At 43.2% G+C, this 24,218-nt stretch overlaps 1 protein-coding gene across 6 annotated transcripts in view; it reads left to right on the top strand.

The window, feature by feature from the left end:
* Positions 1–24,218, top strand: part of PLIN2 (perilipin 2) — a 67,052-nt gene that overhangs the window by 32,886 nt on the left and 9,948 nt on the right. For 2 of the 6 annotated variants that reach the window (XM_046022686.1, XM_046022691.1), the window contains exons 1-7: positions 17,005–17,140; positions 18,251–18,355; positions 18,441–18,636; positions 20,405–20,487; positions 21,683–21,968; positions 22,954–23,135; positions 23,976–24,110. In XM_046022686.1, the coding sequence (XP_045878642.1) occupies positions 18,326–18,355; positions 18,441–18,636; positions 20,405–20,487; positions 21,683–21,968; positions 22,954–23,135; positions 23,976–24,110 (912 nt within the window). In that variant the 5' untranslated portion in view covers positions 17,005–17,140; positions 18,251–18,325. Of the gene's footprint in view, positions 1–17,004; positions 17,145–18,250; positions 18,356–18,440; positions 18,637–20,404; positions 20,488–21,682; positions 21,969–22,953; positions 23,136–23,975; positions 24,111–24,218 lie in introns of those variants that run through there. The other 4 variants (XM_046022690.1, XM_046022687.1, XM_046022688.1 and 1 more) reach the window with 4 other exon arrangements.

Raw genomic sequence — 24,218 nt, forward strand, 5'->3', positions numbered from 1 at the left:
CTCCTGCTTCTGCTTGATCTCTCTAAAATGAATCAATTAAATCTTTAAAAAATCAATAAAATAAAAAACAGATGTAGAGCTCTCAAAGCCAATGGTCTGCCTCTTTCCCAAGTGGTGTAGTAAGTGTTAAATTACAGAACTTGATGTGCATGGAATCAAGGAAGTCAATGTCCAGCTTCATGAAGTGGGTAGTTATGGGCCTAAACTGACCTATCAGCACCCAGCTTGCAAGTTTGATACTGTTTGGGCATCAAACAGAGATCTGGATGATTCTAGGCTGTGCTTCTTCTTTTTTTTAAGATTTTATTTATTTATTTGACAGAGAGAGAGATCACAAGTAGGCAGAGAGGCAGGCAGAGAGAGAGGAGGAAGCAGGTTCCCTGCGGAGCAGAGAGCCCGATGCGGGGCTCGATCCCAGGACCCTGAGATCATGACCTGAGCCGAAGGCAGCGGCTTAATCCACTGAGCCATCCAGGCGCCCCTCTAGGCTGTGCTTCTAATCAATGCACTACATTGTCTTTCTTTTCATGAAATTCATTTTAACTGGAGTCATTAGATGGGCACATCATTTTTTACCAGCTTGCTGTTATTTTAAATTCTTTATTATATTTATATTTATGTTTATGTGATTATGTCTGGCATATTCCATAGACATATAAGTTGAAATTATTCTATCTTCTTAAAAATATAATTGTAATTTATTAAATTATGATCAATTACTATTCTTTTTTTTTAAGTTTTTTTTTTTTTAAGATTTCTTTTATTTATTTGACAGGGATCACAAGTAGGCAGAGAGGCAGGCAGAGAGAGAGAGGAAGAAGAAGGCTCCCCGCCGAGCAGAGAGCCCGATGCGGGGCTCGATCCCAGGACTCTGAGATCATGACCCAAGCTGAAGGCAGATGCTTAACCCACTGAGCCACCCAGGCGCTCCCTTTTTTTTTCTTAAGTAGGCTCCACACCCAACATAAAGCTTGAACTCACAGCCCTGAGATCAAGAGTTGCTTGGTCTACTGACAGAGTCAGCTAGGTGCCCCGAGGCTTTATTAAATTATGTAATCTTAAAAGATTCAGTTTCACAAAGCTTTCTGTTTAGTTTATGTGCAGACTTTGAGGTTTCTTTTATTATTCTTTTTTAAAAGATTTTATTTATTTACTTATTTTTAAGTAAACTCTATGCCCAGTGTGGGCCTTGAACTTACAACCTTGAGATCAAGCACTGCATGGTCTACTGAGTGAGACATCTAGGCGCCCCCTATTGTTGTTCTTTGTTAACAATTTGCCCTCTATGATTCTTCATCCATTTTTCATTGTCCTTATTAATGTTCTGGGGTTTGTAATTATGCTGGTCAACCTAAAGATTCTAGGAATGTACACAGGCCAGAAAAACTACTATTTGCAGGTCACCTTTATGGTTTGGCAGAGAATGTCATAAACCCACAAATGCTAGTCAAAGGAGGAAGCTGTGTAAGTCTCTTGAAATGCTGTCACCAGAAGAATGGGGACATTGTAAGCTGGGACCTTGACACCATACAACATAGGGTGCGGTGGGGGGAGGGGAGGCAGAAGCATCAGCAGGCTCTTCCTTCTAGACTCTTCTTGGAACTGGCCAGCAGCAATCCAGTAGACTGTTGGCATGAGTTCCCAGAATTCCATTGGGAGTTCATTCTGAATGGACAGAATGTTTTGTCAGAACAATTAGGGCTTCCTTCCTAAAGTGTCCTTGGCTGGGAAAGAAAGCAAGAATGCTTCAGTATTCTAGGAGTTGTTGGTCCTGAAATGATGCATGGAAGAAGAAGAAGGAAGACAGGATAAGGGTGGTGGAGGAGATTTTGAGCAACTTGAAAAGCTGAGTCTTGTGGAAGCTGACCTGAGCATTATAATGCTTACCTCCTGCTCATATATCTTTAGAGGTAGGAAGTATGGCTGGAGAATAGGAGAGTGTCAAAGGCAGAAATGTCAAAGGAAAGTAAGAGCTTGAGCGGCAGAACTTGGTTTGGTGAAGAAATGAAGAATGTCTTTAAGGGGGAGTGGGAGAGGGAAAGCATGCTTCCCACCGAGCAGGGGGCCCGACGAGGGGCTTGATTTCGGGACCCTGAGATCATGACCTGAGCTGAAGGTAGATGCCTAACCATCTGAGCCACTCAGGCGCGCCCTAGGCTGTGCTTCTAATCAATGCACTATATTGTCTTTCTTTTCATGAAATTCATTTTAACTGGAGTCATTAGATGGGCACATCATTTTCCTACCAGCTTGTTATTTTTAATTCTTTATATTTATTTTTATGTGTATATAATTATGTCTGGCATATTCTGTGGGCATATAAGTTGAAGTTATTCTATCTTGTTAAAAATATAATTGTACTTTATCAAATGATGATTAGCAGGAATCTGTTCTTTCTGTGTACATGGCCACACACACACACATGAACCAATATTCCTTTTCTGCTTTATAACGTCAGAAGCCTCAGACAGTAACTGTATTTGGAGCTCTCCAAGAGCAGGGGTCATGAATTTTCCACCTGTTGTTTTGGTTGCACGATGGGGCCTCCTTGAATACGTGTATTGTTCTTTTGGGTGTCATGAAAAATGTGTTATGCATGCTGCTCTTTGTGTATTAACCTTGTATCCTGCAATAATCTTTCCTATATCACCTATTAGTTCTAGAAAATTTTTTTGCATTTCTTTTGGGTCTTCTACATAGACTACCATGTCATCTGTGAACAAAGACAGTTTTATTTCTTCCTTCCCAAACTGTACACCTCTTATTTCCTTTCCTTGTCTTAATGTATTAGCTAGAACTTCCAGAACAATATTAAAGGAAATGGCGGGAGGGGACATCCTTCCCGTGTACCTGATCTTTATGGGAAAGCTTCAAGTCACTCACATTTTGAAGCTTTTTTTTTTTTTTGAGTTTTGTTTTTTTTTTTTTAAGATTTTTATTTATTTATTTGACAGAGATCACAAGTGGGCAGAGAGGCAGGCAAGGGGGGGAGGGAGCAGGCTCCCTGCTGAGCAGAGAGCCCGATGCGGGACTCGATCCCAGGACCCTGGGACCACGACCTGAGCCGAAGGCAGAGGCTTAACCCACTGAGCCACCCAGGGGCCCCGAAGCTTTTTGTTTTTAGATTTTATTATGCTTTCTGCCTACAAAAATAGAAATATAGGCTCATTATGCATTTTCAAATGTTTTTAGAAATATGTAATATGAAAAATGAGAGGGTTTTTTTTTTTGTCCCTAACCACCTATTGTTACCATTGTCAGTTATTTGACATGTCTCTCAAGATGACATACATTGTGGGGCACCTGGGTGGCTCACTTGGTTAAGAATCTGACTCTTCAGAGGCACCTGGGTGGCTCAGGGGGTTGGGCCTCTGCCTTCAGCTTGAGTCATGATCTTGGGGTCCTGGGATCGAGCCCCGCATCAGGCTCTGCTCATCAGGGAGCCTGCTTCCCCCCCCGACCCCAAACCTCTGCCTACTTGTAATCTCTCTCAAATAAATAAATAAATAATCTTAAAAAAAAATCTGACTCTTCAGCTCAGGTCATGATCTCAGGGTCATGAGATCGAGCCCCAAGTTAGGCTCCACGCTGGGCATGGAACCTGCTTAAGATTCTCTCTCTTCTTCCTCCACATCCCCCTGCACATGTGCTCTACCACTCTCTCTAAAACAAAACAAAAATACATACTTTGCAATTTTGAAACAAATTATTTGTGTATATCTCTGACTAAAAGTAAATTGCACCACAAACTGAGATTTCTCAGTAGTTTGGAGTATAAGTATCAAGCTATGTGTATGTTTGTGTGTAAAAGAGAGAGAGACACACACACACACACAGAATCAATGTGATAAAATCACCCTTACTCCTTTTCTGGGAAATGCTCTTTAGTTCTTGATTTCTGTCTTTCATAGGAAATGGTATTATGAATTAGGTACCCAGATCATTTATTTAACATGATTATGTTAAAATTTACTTCAGTTACAGAATGCCCTAATAAGAATTATCTATAAATAAATAGATAAATTAAGTAAGTGACAGGTTTAAGTTGTGACCCACATATGTGCTCACCTGTTGGGGAGCTGTCAAGAACATGGTGGCCTGTGTGTGGCTTCTGGCCCAAGATCCTTGAAGTTCTTACAAATACATGAAGGGGAGGAGCCATGTCTTAGATGCTTAGTAAAGATGCCCTGGAAGAAGCAAGAATTCTTAAGGAAATGATTGGTTGGGAGAACTCTCATGGAAGTGAAACCTTGTGCCCTCGGGGATGCCCCACCACCAAGGTGTTCTGGAGGTTGGTGCTGGCTGGTTGGGAATGCATGTTGCTTGGAGTAGGCAGGTGTACAGACCTAAAAGGGGACTAGGAACCGGTCTTGTGATCTTGCTGCTGCTTCTGCTCAGTTTATACTCCCATACCCAACTTTTTCAGAACATTTGAGAGAATATGCCTTGGTTCATGAGTTAGACTTGCAGTTTTGAGACTTCCTAACTGGCCAGCTCCAAGCAGCTATGGGAACCTCCTGACTCAGGTACACGCATAACGTTCGCAGGTGGATTTTCTAGAACAGGTGAGCTTTACCCAGTTACTGGCTTTCTGTAATCAAATTGCTAGGTACAATTTAGCAATCATCAGTGACTCCTGCGGCTAGGTATTTAATTTTTGAGCATTAAGTACAACCTTAAAAAAATTTCACTAAAAAGCCTTTTTATTCTGTCACAAGTAATATAGTTCATTTAATTAATTAATTAATATCCTGTAACATAGTTCATTTTAGAGAATAGAGATAAACAATATGAAAAAATGAACTATAATCCTCCACCAAATAATAACTATAATTAACATTTTGGTGTATTTCCTTGTAAAATTCCCATACTTTAATAACCTTTCAATAAATATTCTATAATTACATGAGAAAGTTATCCTTCCTCCTTTTATTTCAACTTAGGGATAGCTATGATGTTTCTTTCCATGTTTCTTTCTTTTTCTTTTTCCTTTCCTTTTTTTTTTCTGCAGACTTGCTATATTATTTGTGTTTTCGCATTTGTATTTTTCATATTATTTCAAATGGGTGGCTTAGTTGGCTAAACCTGGGTGGTTTAGTTGGCTAAACCTCCATCTTCGGCTCAGGCCACGATCCTGGGGTCCTGGGATGGAGCTCCGTGTTGGGGTCTCTGTTGAGCAGGGAGTCTGCCTCTCCCTCTGCACCTCCCCTGTTCGTGTTTGCTTTCCCAAATAAATAACAAATAAATAAATAAAATCTTTTTAAAAAATGACAACATTGGGGGTTTTAAACATCTGAATCTTTATATTCCGGATAGATACTGAGAGCTATGATGTTTATTTATTAAAGTTTGAAGGTCATTCTATTAGCTACAGGTTGAGAAGCAGATTAAAAATCAGTTTGCTTTGGTCATTTAAACATACGTTGTGTTCAAATGGCATTCTTTTTTACTTACTTTTTTTTTAGGAAGGTTATGTTTAAAAGATAGCTTTATGTTAATCCCCAGACAAAAGTCCTTGGACCTCAGTTAGCATTGCTTTAGTTTGAACAGAAAAGAGGCTATGGGGGGCGGTGCATGGGTGGCTCAGTTGGTTAAGCATCACTCCCTCTACCCTTCCCCCTGCTCATGCTCTCTCTCTTGAAAATAAATAAATAAAATCTTTAAAAGAAAAGGAAAGAAAGAAAAGAGGCTATATTTTTTAAAGATTTTATTTATTTATTTGACAGACAGAGATCACAAGCAGGCAGAGAGGCAGGAAGAGAGAGAGAGGAGGAAGTAGGCTCCCTGCTGAGCAGAGAGCCCGATGCGGGGCTCGATCCCAGGACCCTGGGATCATAACCCAAGCAGAAGGCAGAAGTTTTAACCCACTGAGCCACCCAGGCACCCCGAGGCTATACTATTTCTATCCTCTAAATTTCAACCTGGGTTGTTTCCGTATTCCCTCCTTGAATTTTTGTAAGTCTTTTTTTTGTTTTGTTTTGTTTTGTTTTTAAGATTTTACTTATTTATCCACGAGAGACAGAGAGAAACAGAAAGGCAGAGGGAGAAGCAGCCTCCCTGCTTGAGCAGGGACCCCAATGTGGGACTTGATCCCAGGACCCTGGGATCATGACCTGAGCCAAAGGCAGATGCTTAACCAACTACACCACTCAGGCACCCTGTAAGTCTTTTCTTTTCCAAGAGATTTATTCATCTAAGAAGCTTGTTACTCAGAATGGAGTTACGTGGGTAACTGGATAACAAAATGGAGGTATGTGGACAATCAGCTGTAAAAAATTTAACATTTACCAAAAAAAGCAAGCTACCAAATAATATAATTTGATATTATAATATAAATATAATATATAATATAATAATATAATATAAACCTACTTTTATGAAGGTAAAAGATTAGATAAATACATTTACACAGAACTCATATAGATATGCTATAATCCAAAATATTGCCAGCTGTTATCTCTAGGTGATAGAGTTATAGGTGATTATTATTATTTCATTCATATTATATATAAAGTTTTTTCAATAGACATATATTATATTTTCACATATTATTTTTATAATCAAAATTTTATAATAAAATCCTAGTAGTAGATTGATTAATTGATCAAAAATAAAATGAGGGGCACCTAGGTGCCTCAGTAGGTTAAGCTTCTCCCTCCGGCTCAGTTCCTGATCTCAGGGTCCTGGGTTTGAGCCCCGAAATGGGCTCTCTGCTCAGCGGAGAGCCTTCTTCCCCCTCTCTCTGCCTGTCTCTCTGCCTGCTTGTGATCTCTCTCTCTCTCTGTCAAATAAATAAATAAAATATTAAATAAATAAAATGATACTTTGAAAAAGGAAATTGCATTTATTTCCAACATATTCTCCTTCCCAGTAACTCTCCTCATCTAAAACTTTTGTCAGACCAAGTGCTATGTGGTTTCCTCAACTCTGAAATGGTTTTGAGGAGCAGAAAATTTGTAAAAAGAGCAGAGTGGGAAGAGGAATAAAACACTAACATGTATGATATGCATGACATTCAATTTAATTCAGCTGTATATCACCTAGGTACGTAGGTATTTAGTTCTTTGTCTGCATTTTCAAGATTATATTTTTCAACCTGTAAAACCAGCCAAAAGCCCCTTAATGTGGGAGAGGAGGGAACAGTGTTTCTGGGTCCATATTCCATAACCATCCTGTTATAACTAATCAGAATCTAAGAAATGTGTATAAATGGTGAAGGGGGGGTATGGTCGTAGTTGGCTGATCTGTATCTCAGTTTCAGAAAAATGGTCTTCCCTTTCTCCTGGGATGGTAGATCAGAATGGTTTTAGTTTGCTAAAGTCAAACATGAAAATTTTGGCAGCCTTGGAAAAGCAATGTAGCTATCATACATGTCATTTTCAGAAGCATAACTTTGTGTCACATACCTTTTTTATTTATTTTTTCATTTCAGTGTTCTAACATTCAAAGATCATCAAAGACAGGTTTATTTTGGTTTGTTTGTTTTGATCAGTTAAAATGACATCAGAATTACTCAGCCCCAGTGTGGTCTTAAATTTTAGATCAACTCTGAATTCTTGATGAATTTCGTAGTTTTTGTATCAGCGTGTTTCTGCATGTCTAGTGAACTTTGGAGATCATAATATACCCCTTTGTCTTTACTTAGGGAAGCTTTTTGGATTTTTCTGTAATAAAATATTAAGTTGAATGTAGAACTTTAGTTAATTCGCTCAGATCATAGGAATGACTCATCCTGGGATGACACAAACTGAACTTCACCTTGAGAGTTTCATTCTACCGCTCAGAGGGTGGGATAATTCTGGAAGTGGCCCTGGCAGTGGTTGGTAAAGTCATGTTGTCCCTAACTTTCTCAGTTCTTTGTTGAGTCATCAAGGACTGTTATTATCAGCCCTGTTAGAAGCCAGGCTAGGAAAATAATCTTTGCCCGATCACATTCCAGAGCTAGGATGCAGAACGACAGTGGATATAATAGCTAAGTCGCTCCTGAAACTTTTGGCTCAGTCGTCATTCCAAAATTAACATAAAAATTAACATTAACATTACATTAACATTAATTTTATTAACATTAACATTAATTCAATTAACATTAAAATTAAACAAAAAACAAAAACAAATCACTCCTCTCCTGCCCCTACTTCCTACCTTCCTAATAGGAAGACTCAGAAATGGAAGGATCAGGCATCTCCACAAAAATGAAAGCAGGCCACAAGGACAGGTTTTCCAAGGACAGACCACAAGGACAGCTGTGCCTGGCCACAGATTTTTGCCTCCGACAAGACTGCTGAGGCAGCCATCTGAGGAGTAAGGAGGTGCTTGGCCTGAACATCTGTGCCCCAGGCCATTTTCATGCACACAGAAGCATGAGAGACCCACCGAGTTAGACAGATAATCAACAGGGGTTCTTCCTGATCTAGAATTCCATGGTTGTCATCTGGGCTTTGTGGCTGCAAATTAAAATGACCTGATTACAATTCTTAACTCCTGAGGAAGAGCAAAAAAGATATAAACATGGTAAGCACAGATCTGATGTCCTTGGGGAACTGATCAAGCCTGGAGACTGACACGCAGGTTGTATATGGGAGAAGAGGTATGTGTGTGTGTGTGTGTGTGTTCGGGGCAGACTTTCTTAACTTCATAAAGCCTTCTTCACCATCTACCAGGAACAGTTCCTTTCTGGTCCTCTAAGGAAATGGTCCTCACCTTTTTCCCCCCTCTTACTTACTACCTCATTCCCTCTTGATCTTTATATGAACATTCATTCAACATACATTTACTGGGGACTTTTAGACCTTTCTCCTACAGAGATAGAATGACATAGAAAGAACTTTGGCTTTGATGGTTGCAGCACTTATAAACCGGGTATGCCTGAACAGATGACCTTGAGCCAGAGCACAGAACAAGAAAAGCAGGACCTTCCTCCTCCCATGAGAGTGTATTTTGTAAATTGTTTAAAAAAGAAAAAGACTGGGGGCCTAGGTGGGATTAAGTCCCACATCAGGCTCTCTGCTCCATGGGGAGCCTGCTTCTCCCTCTGCCTCTGCCTCTCTCTCTCTTTATATAAATAAATAAATTTATTTATTTATGAATAAATAAAATCTTAAAAAAAAAGAAAAAAAAGGTTTTTATTAACCTGTAAATGCCCCCAGAAAAGAGGACCTACTGAACTTGTCTTTAGCATTTTGGTTGGAATTCATCTACAAAGCGCATTTGACTTTTTTCACTGAAAGCACAGGCTTGTTAGGATTGGAGTGTGTTGGGGAGGATACTGTAGCAGAGAGACTTAAAGCAGACAAAGAACATTAAACCACCTTGGGAAAATAGGCTTGGAGCCCTCAGAAACTACTTTGCCTGCTTCAATTTTCCCATGGTCAAGTCCTGATTGTTGTGGACCTGGCTACACAATGGATTGTGACCGTCAGGCAGAGCTGCTTAGGTTACTCGGGACAAAGTCACTAATTTTGCAAACTCCTGTGCTCTAATAACCCCCAAATCCCAAGGTTCTTAGGCCTTGAGGTTGGGAATTGGTTATCTTTCTAACACTGGTGCTAGTAAGTAAGCTTGAGTTAGAGTTTAAATTAATAAACACAGTTGACTCTTGAACAACACAGGGGTTGGGGTGCTGACTTCCCGTGCAGTTAAAAATCTGCATATAGGGGCACCTGGGTGGCTCAGTTGGTTAGATGTCTGCCTTTCCTCAGGTCATGATCCTGGGTCCTGGAATCATGTCCTGCATCGGATTCTCTGCTTGGCAGGGAGCCTGCTTCTCCTTCTGCCTGCTGTTCCGCCTGCTTGTGCTTCTCTCTCTCTCTGACAAATAAACAAATTAAATCTTAAAAAAAAAAACTGCTTCCCCCAAGTTTTGGTTCCCCCCAAACTTAACTATTAATAGCACACTGTTGACGAGAAGCCTTACTAAGAATATAAACAGTCAATTAACACATATTTTGTGTTATATGTACTCTATACTGTATTTGTACGATAAAGTAAGCTAGAGAAGAGAACATATTAAGGAAGTCGTAAGGAAGAGAAAATACATTTATAATACCGTATTGCACTTATTGAACAGGATCTGCATATAAGCGGACTCTTGCAGCTCAACTCCTTGTTGTTCACAGGTCAACTGTATGTATTGTAAAGGGCAATTCTTTATGCCAAAATGATTCAGCGCAACAGACCTCCTGTCGAGTTATATTTTTGTACACATTGTGGGAAGGCCATGGAGCCAGGCATCTCAGGTTCTAGTGTCAAATCTCACAGCCCTAGGCAAATCACTCAGCTGCTTCGTCCCTTAGAAGTCTGGCTGGAATGCAGTATTTCTCAAAGGATTACCTGCGTCAGAATGACCTGGGCTAGTTTTCAAATGTTCTGAACTTTTTCTTTTTTTAAAGATTTTATTTATTTATTGGAGGGCAAGAGCAAGAGAGATTTGCACAAGCAGAGGAGGGGGGGTGGGTAAGGGGCAGAGGGAAAGGGAGAGGCTGAGCATGGAGCCTGATGCAGGGCTCAGTCCCACTGGGACTGAGCCAACCAAGTGCTCCTCTTTTTTTTTTTTTTTAAGATTATTTATTTATTATTTATGTTAATTGAGAGTGAGAGAGAGGGAAAGAGGGAGAGAGAGAAAGCCCAAGCTGAGAGAGGGGCAGGAGGAGAGGGAGAGAATCTCAGGCCGACTCTGCCCTGAACACAGAGCTCACTGTGGGGCTTGATCCCATGACCTTGAGATTATGACCTGAGCCAAAATTGAGTCAGACACTCAACCGACTGAGCCACTCAGGCGCCACCTGGACCATTTCTTAAATTTGGTGAAAAAGAATCTCTGGGGATGAGGTCCCAGAATCTGTATTTTTTTAAAAAAGACTTTATTTATTTGACAGAGAGAGAGAGAGAGAGAGAGCGACAGTCAGAGAGGGAACACAAGCAGGGGGAATGGGAGATGGAGAAGCAGGCTTCTGGCTGAACAGGGATCCAGATGCGGGGTACCAGGACTCTGGGATCATGACCTGAGTCTAAGGCAGTTGCTTAACGACTGAGCCACCCAGGCACCCTCCAGAATCTGTATTTTTTAAAGTGCCCCAGGCCGTTGTCATATGCACAGGGACTCACTGGATGGGATCATAGATAGGATCTCTTTCTTTTTTTTTTTTTTTTTTAAAGATTTTATTTACTTATTTGACAGAGAGAGATCACAAGTAGGCAGAGAGGCAGGCAGAGAGAGTGAGAGGGAAGCAGGCTCCCTGCCAAGCAGAGAGCCCGACACGGGACTCGATCCCAGGACCCTGAGATCATGACCTGAGCCGAAGGCAGGGGCTTAAACCACTGAGCCACCCAGGCGCCCGATAGGATCTCTTTCTGCTCTAAAATTCTATTCATTCTCATCACCTGAATTTTACCTGACTCTACTTTCTGTGAACAAAATGGAATTAATAGGAGAATGGCAATGACACTAGCTAAGAAACTACTATTTGCCTGGTGCTATGTTTGGGGCCTTGTACTCATTGTCTTATTCTTTTGCACAATAATCATTTGAGGTAGGTGTTACTGTTATCAGCAAAATATACATAGATTCCAAGTTGGAACTCTGTACAAACTTCCAACTCTAAGATGAATAAGTTCTGGGACGTAATATACAGCATGGCGACAAGAGTTAATAGTAGTACTGCTTTGTGTATTTCAAAGTTGTCAAGAGATAGATTTTAAGAGTTCTCATCACACACACACACACACACACACATTGTCAGTATGTGATGTGATAACTAACCTTATTGTGGTAATCCTTTTTCCATATATGTGTACATATAATAATTACATTGTACACCTTAAACTTACACAATGTTATATGTCTACTGTATCTCAATAAAACTGGAGGGGAAAAGTCAGGGCTCTGATTTCAAAGTCAATGGTTTTTTTTTTTGTTTTTTTATTCCCCCCCCACACACTCTTATGCTGTAGTAAGAAACTACAAAAGAACTTATTATAATTGATAAGCTCTAGTGTAGCAGCTTCTCTTCATACAATAGATTATTATTTTAGGAGCTGTTTCTTCATCCTAGTTGAGTCACTGAGCCTCTCCTATTGTGAACGTTAATTACCTGATGTGATGATGATAATCTGAAAACAGTGTCATCCCACTCTTTGCCTTATTTTTCTTGCCTATTTAAAATGTATTCTTGGGCACCTGTGTGGCTCAATCGGTCAAGTGTCTGCCTTCTGCTCTGGTCATGATGCCAGTGTCCTGGGATCGAGTCCCATGTCGGGATCCCTGCTCCGTGGAGAGAGCTCTCCCTCTGCCTCTCAGCCGCTTGTGTGCGCTCTCTTTCTCTTTCTCTCTCACTCTCCCCCTCTCTCAAATAAAATCTTTAAAGAAAATAAAAAAATAAAATGTGTTCTTATATTCTATGCATTTTATGAGGCAATCCAAGTCCTCTGTGTATGATAGAGAATAAATTGGATATTAAATAAATAATCAAAAGTAAGCTATATTTATTAATTCACTTAATAACTGCATTCACTTGGGGGTGCCTGGGTGGCCCAGTAGATTAATTGGGTCATCCAAGAAATTCTTCCTGCTGGTGACCAGTTTGCATGGAGTTTGAACTGGTCAAAACAGAAATCATCTGGCCTCCTGACTCATTAGCTGTGACCCATTATTTTTGTCTGTGGTTCATGAGAAAAGCAGTTTTCTTTTTTTTTTTTTTAAGATTTTATTTATTTGACAGAGAGAAATCACAAGTAGGCAGAGAGGCAGGCAGAGAGAGAGAGAGAGGAGGAAGCTGGCTCCCTGCCAAGCAGAGAGCCCGATGTGGGACTCGATCCTAGGACCCTGAGATCATGACCTGAGCTGAAGGCAGAGGCTTAACCCACTGAGCCACCCAGGTGCCCTTGAGCCACCCAGGCACCTGAGAAAAGCAGTTTTTATCTAATTTCCAGCTCAGATGAAAAGAAACAAACATAGAATTATTTCTGCTGTTTTTGAATGCAGTTGTCTTAGGATACAGGAATAAGAAAAGGCACCTAACTGGTTTGGGATAATGTTTGTAGAAAGAATATTGTAACTCCATAAACAATGTATTGTTATTTTGGGGGGGTTAAGACAATACAGCTGGAAGGAGCTCTAGATACCATCTAACTCCTTCATACAGGCATTGAGGCCTATGAAGGTCAATTCTATTCACTGCCTAAGAACACATACCATAGATTCAGGAGCCAGACCTACCTGGTTTGAAGCTCAGTTCTGCCATTTATGAGTTTGTGGCCTTGGGCCTGAGGAGGGCCTCACAGAAAAGAGCTGTGTAGTCCAGAGTGAGTGGAGTTTGCTAGATGGGTCGGCATTCCAGACAGAGAGACTGAGGGTATGTCCAAAGAGGGAGGGCTGGGAGGGAGAGAGGGCTGCATGTTGGAGCACATGCAGGAGAATGTAGCTGGAGCTCACAGTACTAACCCCACAGTAAAGAGAAATCAGCCAGGGAGAGAGAACCTGCTGCCCCTCCTCTAGAAGAGGAAACTTCATTGGCAGTTTTTTTTTTTTTCTTGCTATTTCACTATTACTTTGTATCAGTTATACACTCAAAGAGGCTAAGTTGCTATAAACTCTAGAATAGGTTTCTTTGTCAACAGGTCTCCCATACTTTGTAGTTCAGGAAGACTAGGCAGGGCTTGGGATGCTGCTGGTCCTTAGGAGCCCCTTCTGATTCCCCTGCGAGCTGAGCTCTCTTCAGCCCAATGCCCAGCACGGCTCTTGGACAAAACAGCTCTGGGTGCGGTTATAAAACATTAAATAATAGCTACCATTTCTAGGTACCTGATGTTGATTCATGTAATCCCTGCAAAAGGGGGCGCCTGGGTGGCTCAGTGGGTTAAAGCCTCTGTCTTTGGCTCAGGTCATGATCCCAGGGTCCTGGCATCGAGCCCCACATTGGGATCTCTGCTTAGCGGGGAGCCTGCTTCCCTTCCTCTCTCTCTGCTTGCCTCTGCCTGCTTGTGATCTCTGTCTGTCAAATAAATAAAACCTTTAAAAAAAAATCCTTGCAAAAATTTATGAAGGAAGCACGACTATACTTTTTTCTTTTCTCAACTTTTAAAAAAATTTTTAAAAAGATATTTATTTATTTATTTACTTGACAGAGTGATAGAGAGAGCACAAGTAGGCATAGTGGCAGGCAGAGGGAGAAGCAGGCTCTCCACAGAGTGGGGAGCCGGCTTAGGGGCTCAGTCCCAGGACCCTGGGATTATGACCTGAGCCAAAAGCAGATGCTTAACCAACTGAGCCACTCAGGTGCCTCTTTTCTCAACTTTTCAAAGCTCATCTAGAGAAGTAGAACATACATGCAAAAAATATTTAGGTTTAATATATTTTATATATATTAATACACAAATTCATATAAGTTTAACACACTTTCACGAAAAGAGCACAGACATGTCACTAGTGCCCAGCACAAGAAAAAATTAGCAGTGGGGCGTCTGGGTGGCTCAGCTGGTTAAGTGACTCTTGCTTTTGGCTCAGGTCATGATCTCAGAGTCATGAGATTAAGCCCGGCATCAGGCTCCTGCCGAGTGCAGAGCCTGCCTGGAATTCTCTCTTTACTTCTCCCTCTGCCCCTGCACCCCGCCCGCCCCCCCCCCCCCCCCCCCGCCCCGTGTGTGGTGTGTGCTCTTTCTCACGCTTCCTCTTAAAAAAAAAAAGGAAAGAAAAAAAATAGCACTCGAAGGACCTTTCATGACTGCACCCAGTCACTAGTCCTCCTTAGCCCCCAAAGGAACTGTCCTCCTTACTTCTTCTTCTTTTTTTTTTTAAAGATTTTATTTATTTATCTGACAGACAGAGATCACAAGTAGGCAGAGAGAGAGAGGAAGGGAAGCAGGCTCCCTGCTGAGCAGAGAGCCCGATGCGGGGCTTGATCCCAGGACCCTGAGATCAGGACCCAAGCCAAAGGCAGCGGCTTAACCAACTGAGCCACCCAGGCACCCCTGTCCTCCTTACTTCTAACAGCAGAGTTTAGTTTGCTTGTTTTGTACAGTGCTTGTCTGTGGTTTACCTTACACTGCAGATGATTACAGGTCTGATTATTTTCTTTCATTGCTACATTATTTCCTCTACCTTGTCTCTTGAAACATTTTAAGACCCAGAAAAGTTGAAAACCGAGTATAGTGAACACCCATATGTCCTTTATTGAGCACCGAGGACTATTAGTATTTCTTCTTTCTGGGTGAGGGAGCTAAGGCAAAGAGAAATGAGGTAACCAGCCAAGGTCATGCCTGTAGGATGTAGTCTTGCATCATTTGCTGTTTACTCGGCTCTAAGACGGTGAGCTAATCGCCTAACGTGTCGGAGGCTGTTCCTTCATGAATAAGATGGGGTTCCAGACTGTTCCGAGGCTGAAATGTGAGGAACATGCGAAACTGTATGTGAAGAGTACAGGGGCTCAAAAGACGTATTAAAAACACAGACTTCTGAGTCTCACTCTCTAGAGATCCCCGCTAAGCAGGTCTGGGGAAGGAGGCAGAAAGTTGAACAAGCACCCTAGGGAACTCTGATTGAGGCTCAAACCCCCTCCCACAGTTCGAATAAAAAACACTACTATGAAACAATGATTCCCAAACTTCAGAGGCTATCAGAGTCAACGCGAAGACTTGGACATTAATTAGTCCCTCCACATTCACTGACTCCGGAAGACAAAAGAGGGTTGTAGGTGCTGTGTAGGCTTGGCCTCTTTAAGGAGGACGCCTGACTCAAAAGTAGGTGAAAGGGGAAAAAAAAAAAAAGTGGGTGAAAGGGAAAAAAAAAGTAGGTGAAAGGGCAAGAGTGTTAGGTTTCAAAATGAGAGGTCAAATTGGAGGGAAGTAAAAAAAAAAAAAAAAAAGAAAAGAAAAGAAAGGAAGAAAGAAAAAGATCCAAGGAGTCATTACTCAAAAGTCAATACATTCTTACTATTTTACATCAGACCAGGAGTTAGATTCACAACTGGTACACCAAACATCTGCTTACAGCTGAAATAAAGCTGGAACACAAAAAAGAAAAAAAGAGAGAGAGAGAGATAAAGAAAGAATCTGATTGCTTGAAGCATTGAAAATGTCAACCACATAGCAGGGGAAAACCTAAAAACCAATTCAGTGCCTTTTTGGATTTTCTAACATTTATCTTATGGTTTGGTATTGTGTTTTATTTTGAATCATACGGTGCGAGAGGGAGGGAGAAATACAGTATTCTCCAGCTGAGGGAATTTATATGTGAATTTGGTCTTGTATAAGGGATACATTTTTACTGGGTCAGTTTGGAGCTTTAAATATGATCCCCTGCCACCTGCCAACTGTCCCTTGTTTACGTTCCTCCTGAAAGAAGGCGAGAGGGCCAAGGCCCGCGGCAGCTCCTGAAATCCCCTGCCGCCGGTCGGGGTGCCGAAGGGGAAGTCCACGGAACTCCTACCCTGCCCGGGCCGTTGTCACAAGTTGTTTGCTCAGATCATCTGGTGCCAAGTCCCTGCATTTTAGAGGCAAAAAGCCTGGAACTCAAATGTTGGCGACTTAACTTCCTAACTCTCTTTTAAAAGGCATAACCTACAATTAAAGAAAGAAAGAAAAAAGACCGTCTTGCATTATCAGCACAGACCGCTATCATCCTGGAGTGGTTCAGACTTGCGTGTCGCTCAGAGAAAAAGGGGACCCACAGATGGTATTCCAAGGCTCTTTTTGGAAACTGCGACTCAGTTTTAAATGAAAAATACATTTGAAAGGCTGACTTGAAAAACACAAGAGCCATAAAACAGTCTCCACGGGTCCGTCACCGTGTTAGAATTTCACCAAACTTCAGAAGTGATTTACTTGCTAAAAATAAGCCCAGGAGCCAGGGTTTGCGTTTTTTAAACAGCGTCCCATTTTGAGGACTAACGGGAATCAACAGGTTACTGCCCATTGGGCGCGCGACTCCGCCGCCACCGGCCTCCCTGCCCCTCTCCCGCTCCTCCCCCTGCAGGGCGCCCACTCCGGGCGGGGCCTGGGGCGGTTCCGCGTCCCGGGCCGCGGATCACGTGCGCCGGAGGCGCGGGGGGCGGGGAGGGAGGATATAATACAGACCGGTCGCCCACGCACCCCACTTCGCACGCCGCGCGGGACTCGCCGGTCCGTGAGCTCTCCGCTGCCGTGGTCGGTAGGTGCGCGCGCCCCGTTCTGTGCGCTGCGCATTGGCGCGGGGACCCCGCGGGGCTGCAGGCTGGGACATGGGGCGGTGGTCCCGGAGCCTGCCAGCCTCGCCGCCTCGGGGCGGTTTCCGGGTGGGGGCCAGGAAGGGGGCGGTCTCCTGAGCCTGCGCTTTCCTCCTTGGCTTTTGTCCTTCGAGTCTCTTCGCCCGCAGCTGCAGTGCGGGTGTAGCTTCTGGGCTTGGTTGCGGGGTAACAGTTTCCATTTGTCCCGCAAGTCCGTTACCGAAAAGGAAATGCGCTAGCAAATCTCCTTCAGCAGAGTTTCTTTACGAAGTAGCGACAGCGAGGCTGTGGGCACTGCCGCCTGACTTGCGCCCTAAGAAGGGCTCTTACTCATTTCCTGCAGCACCGGGACCCTCGGCGCGGCCGGAGGGTGAAGTGAACTCTCTAGCTTTGAGGGGGGCGGCGGCCAGCGGGCTGTGCAGGTTTTTCCCACTCTGCTGCTTAGCGGTGAGGCGGTTTTATGTGGGTGTCTACGGGTCATTGGAGGCACAATTCACATGGAAGGGCCTCCTGGAGTGTTTCCTCAGAGCTCTTGGGCTTAGTTCCCCCTAGACTAAATGCATCCTTTCCAAGGAAGGAATAAATCCCCCCAGAGTCTTAGCCTTGACTGTAAAAAATGTCTTCTACTTGAAAGCTCTCTTTTTAAAAAAAATTTAATTAATGCCTACACCCAGCGTGGGGCTTGAACTCACAATCTCCAGATCGAGTCACACACACTACTGACTGAGCCCCCCCCCCAGGCACCCCTCTCTCTGGTTTTAACATAGGTTTTAACTTTGGTTCCGGTGTGTTTGTGAACAGATGATCCTCTTCGAAAGGCATTTCTAGTATCCTGGTGGATAAACAAGACCAGCATATCAACAGTGCAGTGTTTCTGCTTTTATCCCCTGCAGACCTCTCTCTCCTATTGGAGCTTTACCCATAATCTCTGAAAGCGGGTCTCAGAACATGTTTGCCCAGGGGGAGAGCTGAGAGCTAGAGGGTGGGGAGAAGTGCAGAAGACAACCTGAGCTTGAATTTTTATCTCTCCTTGAATTTCGCGTTTACTTGGGAAGGAATTTGAGAGAGTCTTCTCCTGGTGTCCTGAAAGCAGTGTCTTTACCACAGATCCCGTTTCTCTGAGAAGAAAAATGGCATCTGTTGCAGTTGATACACAACCGGTATGAATTTTAAATACAGTGTCTTGATCTCTTTCCCTCCCCGGGTGTTTTGAAGGCATTAACACGTCCCTCCATTTGGTTGCAGAGTGTGGTGACTCGGGTAGTCAACCTACCCTTGGTGAGCTCCACCTACGACCTTGTCTCCTCGGCTTATATCAGAACAAAGGATCAGTATCCGTGCTTGAAGTCTGTGTGCGAGATGGCAGAGAAGGGTGTGAAGACCATCACTTCCGTGGCTGTGACGAGTGCTCTGCCCATCATCCAGAAGCTAGAACCACAAAGTGAGTTCTGCTTCTTTCAAGATTCAGTCTCAAGGGAGGGGCTCCTGAGTGGCTCAGTGGGTTAAAGCCTCTGCCTTCAGCTCAGGTCATGATCTCAGGGTCCTCGATGGAGCCCCACATAGGGCTCTCTGCTCAGCAGGGAGCCTGTTTCCTCCTCTCTCTTGGCCTGCTTCTCTGCCTACTTGTGATCTCCATCTGTCAAATAAATAAAATCTTAAAAAAAAAAAAAAAATTCAGTCCCAAGGGATTGGGCAGGGGTGAACCCGGAACTGGCTGGAATATGTGAATGCCAGCCTTAACACTCTTAGCACACAGAAGCAAGGTCAGGGCCTTTCCCCAGGCACTTGCTGCCCCTTAGAAACTGCCACGTGGCCCTCATTGTTGTAGAAGACCTGCCTCATAATAATAGATGTTCAGGAGAGAGAAACAGTTACCTAGAGATGACTCTGTACTGACAGCTGAGATCACAAGAGGAGCTAGTGGGTGAACTGAAATAAAGGACTTCATGAAGTATTTTTTTTTTAAAGATTTTTATTTTATTTATTTGACAGAGATCACAAGTAGGCAGAGAGAGAGGAGGAAGCAGGCTCTCCGCTGAGCAGAGGGCCCGATGTGGGGCTCTATCCCAGGACCCTGAGATCATGACCTGAGCCGAAGGCAGAGGCTTTAACCCACTGAGCCACCCAGGCGTCCCTCATGAAGTATTTTAAAAAGTAATATCTTTAAGCTGCAGTTAACATATGCAATTCACCCACTTGAAGTGTACAATGAAGTGTTTATTTTATTCATAGAGGTGTGCACGTATCTTTGCAACCGATTTTAGAACCTTTCATCTCAGAAAGAAAGCTCATACCAGTTTTTGTTCAGGATGATGAAAAAGTTCTGGAAATAATAGGGTGATTATTGCACGTATTGTGAATGAACTTAATGTCACCAAATTACGTTTTTTGTATACCTAGGAGTGGGACTGCTGAGTCCTCTAATACTGTGTAAAGCTTTTGAGGAACTACCAGACTGTTGTCCAAAGCCCCTACACCATTTTACAGTCCATTCAGTAGTGTATGAAGGGTCCCATTTCTTGTTATTAACCCGTTTTAAAAAAAGAACTTCTTTCAAGACTTTTTTTTTTAACTGCTTTTGAGTAAAGGTTTAAATCATTCCTCTAAATGGTTAGTTCATGGACTTTTAGGACTATAAGGAAGCGTTAGAGATTGGTTTTCCAAACTCTGCTCCTTCCCAGATGAACTTAACTAGTGCATGGGTCATTATTGGAAGGAAAGCTTAGAGTAAAAACTGGGCCTTGCTGGCCAGATCCACGGTGCTGTTCGCATACTGTTGGCTGGTGAGAAACCGGAGTATGCCGCCACTTCTGGATTAAGTGTAGGTGGGGGTTAAAATGGAGTGGAAATGCTCATTTTGGGAATTTCAGGTACTTCACTCCTGGAATGATGGTTCCGGTGAAGCCTGGCTTCCCTTGGCATTAACCTTAGATAGCAGTTGATGAGGAAGAAGCTTCTTAGCCAGTTCTTACCTGGCATGCTGCTGTCTCTGCCTGCTGCTTCCTTCCACTCCCTTACTTCCCTGTCAGTAGAAAACAGTTCGCAGCAACCTGCTGTTGAGCTAGATACTCAGCAATGCATCATACAGTAAAATGAGGATTAACAGTTCTGCTATTTTTTTTATAATAAAGCCTAAGTTTCAAGATACACTGTGGTATGTATTCATTCTTATCTGCGTTTAATGTTTTCCCCATTTGCAATTCTTCTAGTTGCAGTTGCCAATACCTATGCGTGTAAGGGGCTAGACCGGATTGAGGAGAAACTGCCTATTCTGAATCAGCCAACAAACCAGGTGAGCTTGGGCGGGAGTGCTGAGGCTTGCTGCCTCACAGTCTTCGTGTTCTGTCTGTGGAATGCAGGCTGTGCGTATCATAAACAGAAAATACTCTCTTCTGGATATATTTTTGAAAGGCCACTCCCTTACTTGCTGAGTTACTGTCAGGTTACTGCTAAGAAGCAGAGATGAGCTAGCCACTTCTAGACTAGAGTGCTTTTAGTCCGATCTGTATTTATGGTTTTTTTTTTTCCATTTTATTTATTTTTTCAGCGTAACAGTATTCATTCTTTTTGCACAACACCCAGTGCTCCATGCAAAACGTGCCCTCCCCATTACCCACCACCTGTTCCCCCAACCTCCCACCCTTGACCCTTCAAAACCCTCAGGTTGCCCCAACCTCCCACCCCTGACCCTTCAAAACCCTCAGGTTGTTTTTCAGAGTCCATAGTCTCTTATGGTTCGCCTTGTATTTATGGTTTTGCCTCGAGATGGTACTGCTCTTACAAGTAACTGGTCCCCATGTGGTGTTAGAAAAATGGGATGTGGTGTTCAGAGCCTTTTCCCTCTTGGTGTCTGAGAGCACATCCAGTAGGTTAGAGAATGACCTCTCTGCCCCCGTGCGGGCCTCCTGGGGCTGTGTGCATCGGGCCAGGTGGGCACGTTGCTGTACTTTCGTCTGCTCACAGCCACGTGTGAGCTCCTCTCCCTGTAAGAACGTCAACATGGAAAGTGCCTTTTCTTCTCTGCAGTACTCCTTGTGTTTAAAAAAATACCCTCACGGGGCGCCTGGGTGGCTCAGTGGGTTAAAGCCTCTGCCTTTGGCTCAGGTCATTATCCCAGAGTCCTGGGATCGAGCCCCGCATCGGGCTCTCTGCTCCGCAGGGAGCCTGCTTCCTCCTCTCTCTCTGCCTGCCTCTGCCTGGTTGTGATTTCTCTCTGTCAAATAAATAAAATATTAAAAAAAAAAAACCCTCACAAATTTACATCATTTTACCTCATTTGTGCCTCCAACAACCCTTGAGTGGTGGCAGGTAGGGCAGATAGAGCTGATAAGGAAATGGAGGCTTAACCAACTCTAAATGACTCACCTCACACCCAAGGCTGGGAGTGAAAGGGCCAGATTCCTCCTTTAGTACTTCAGCGAGGCTGCCGTAGTTGGTATTTTATGTGTGTGCTGCTCCTCAGCCCAGTGGTGTTTCTCTGTTTGTAGGTTGTTGCCAGTGCCCGGGGCGCTGTAACCGGGGCAAAAGATGCTGTGACAGTGACAGTGACTGGGGCCAAGGATTCCATGGCCAGCACCATCACTGGGGTGATGGACAAGACCAAAGGAGCGGTGACCGGCAGTGTGGAGAAGACCAAGTCTGTGGTCAGTGGCAGCATTAACACAGTCTTGGGAAGTCGGATGATGCATCTGGTGAGCAATGGAGTAGAGAATGCGCTCACCAAATCTGAGTTGCTGGTGGACCAGTACCTCCCTCTCACCGAGAAAGAGCTAGGTAATTGGTTAGGGCGCCTGGGTGGCTCAGTTGGTTAAGCCCCTTGTCTTCGGCTCAGGTCATGATCTTGGGGTCCTGGGACCCTGCATCGGGTTCTCTGCTCAGTGACAAGTCTGCTTCTCCCTCTGCCTCTGATCTGTCACTTTTGCTCTCTTAAATAAGTAAATAAGAGGGACGCCTGGGTGGCTCAAAGCCTCTGCCTTCAGCTCAGGTCATGATCCCAGAGTCCTGGGATTGAGCCCCACGTCAGGCTCTCTGCTCAGCAGGAAGCCTGCTTCCCTTCCTCTCTCTCTGCCTGCCTCTCTGCCTACTTGTGACCTCTCTGTCAAATAAAAAAAAAATAAGTAAATAAGATAGACCTTTTTTTTTTTTTAAAGGAACTGGGTAATTGGATTTTTGTCTTGAACTAATGGTTTATATCTTAAAAGCAGTCTTTTAAAACTGCTCCATTGAGATCTGCTTTGTTTCCCATAAAAGTCACCTGTGTGAGTCTGAGTTAGAGTGCCCAGCCATCACCACAGTCCAGTGGTACAGCATTTTTGTTAATGCCAGATGACCCTTTGTGCCTGTTTGTAGTCCATCTCCCTTTCCTTTCCCAGGCAAATGATAAGGTGTCTCTGTAGACTTTATCCTAAAGCAGGCTTAAGTTTCACGTTGAATGACACATAGTAAGTTTGGAAACTCTGGAGAGAAATTACCTAGAGAAATTTTCTGTAAATGGATTGTCTTTAATGGTCTGCTTTATAGAATCGTTACGCATTCAGTGCCAAATACTGTGTTGTCCAAGAAGCTTGACTCTAACGATTGAGATGTGTAGATGAAAATGCAGGATGCAGTGATTACTTAACATGTTGGGTGGTTAAGCCCAGCAGCAGGCAGGAACTGTCTTGGGGAAATGAGCATAATTCTAGGTGGGTGGGTAGAATGGGCCAGGCCTCATCACTAGCTGTGACCCCTTATGCACCCCCCCCTTTTCTGATTTCAGAAGAAGAAGCAAAAAAAGTTGAAGGGTTTGATACAGTACAGAAGCCAAGTTACTACGTTCGATTGGGATCCCTGTCTACCAAGCTCCGCTCACGTGCCTACCAGCAGGCGCTCAACAGGGTTCAAGAAGCCAAGCAAAAAAGCCAAGAGACCATTTCTCAGCTCCATTCCACTGTGAATCTGGTGAGTAAGGCTTCATTTAAAGGTAGCCAAGGTGAGTTGAGTTATTTCAACGGATGAGAGTAGATGCAGTCGTGAAATCTAAGAATTTTAATCTTAATGAAAAACCCAAGAGTAAAATGGGCAAAGAGGATGCAGACTCACAGAAAAGCAGGTATATAGCTGAACTCTAGGAAGCAATGTTCTCTTGGCTTCTCACACTGGCAAAGCTTGATGCTGTGGGTAATGAAGTAGGAAAGGAAAGGAGGTATGCGTCTACTTGTGCACTTCTGGGGATATAGGGACTGTTCTGGGTAAGTTACATCTATGCCTTGAGCAGTTCTATTTTTGGAAGTGTTTCCTATAGACACTTGCAGAAGTTTCGAGTTGCAAAACCCTATAAGCAAGGCCTGTCAACTAATAGGAAACTAAATTGCTACATCATAAAAGAGCTATTGTGTAGCTTTTGAAAGTTGCCAAGTTACAGAACCGTATGTACTGCTATTAGAAACTGGTTTCTTGGAAGGGGAAAGAGGTAGCTGGGAACAAGGAAGAGGAGGTTTTAATTCCTTTTCCTTTGGTCATTTTATCTTTTGTGACTATATGTACTAAATTTGAATTGCTTTACCTCTGCTAAACTGGAGATAAATTGGAGACTGTGGTTTAGTAGTGAAACAGGCAGTAAAGAACTATGATTACTTGGATGATTTACAAAAAAACCAATAAAATTAACAGCAGGGATCTCTCCTTAAACTCATGGAAATTCTTGTTTTTTATATTACCTGATTGATACCATAGATCTGAGAACAACAGGCTAGCCTGAATGACTGGTTTGTTCCTTCGTGTTATTTCAATGTGTTCTAGATTGAATTTGCCAGGAAGAATGTGCATAGTGCCAACCAGAAAATTCAAGGTGCTCAGGATAAGTTCTATCTCTCCTGGGTGGAGTGGAAGAGAAGCATTGGCTATGATGATACAGATGAGTCCCACTGTGCTGAGGTAAGACATCAGGGACAGAGTCCTCCCCTACAGTTTCCGAGGATGTTCTTACCCAATTTCCCATTTTCATTTTCCCATCATTCCTCAGAATACTCTATTCCGTCAGAA

The sequence above is a fragment of the Meles meles genome, chromosome 11 (genome assembly GCF_922984935.1).
Source record: "Meles meles chromosome 11, mMelMel3.1 paternal haplotype, whole genome shotgun sequence".
Lineage (NCBI taxonomy): Eukaryota > Metazoa > Chordata > Mammalia > Carnivora > Mustelidae > Meles > Meles meles.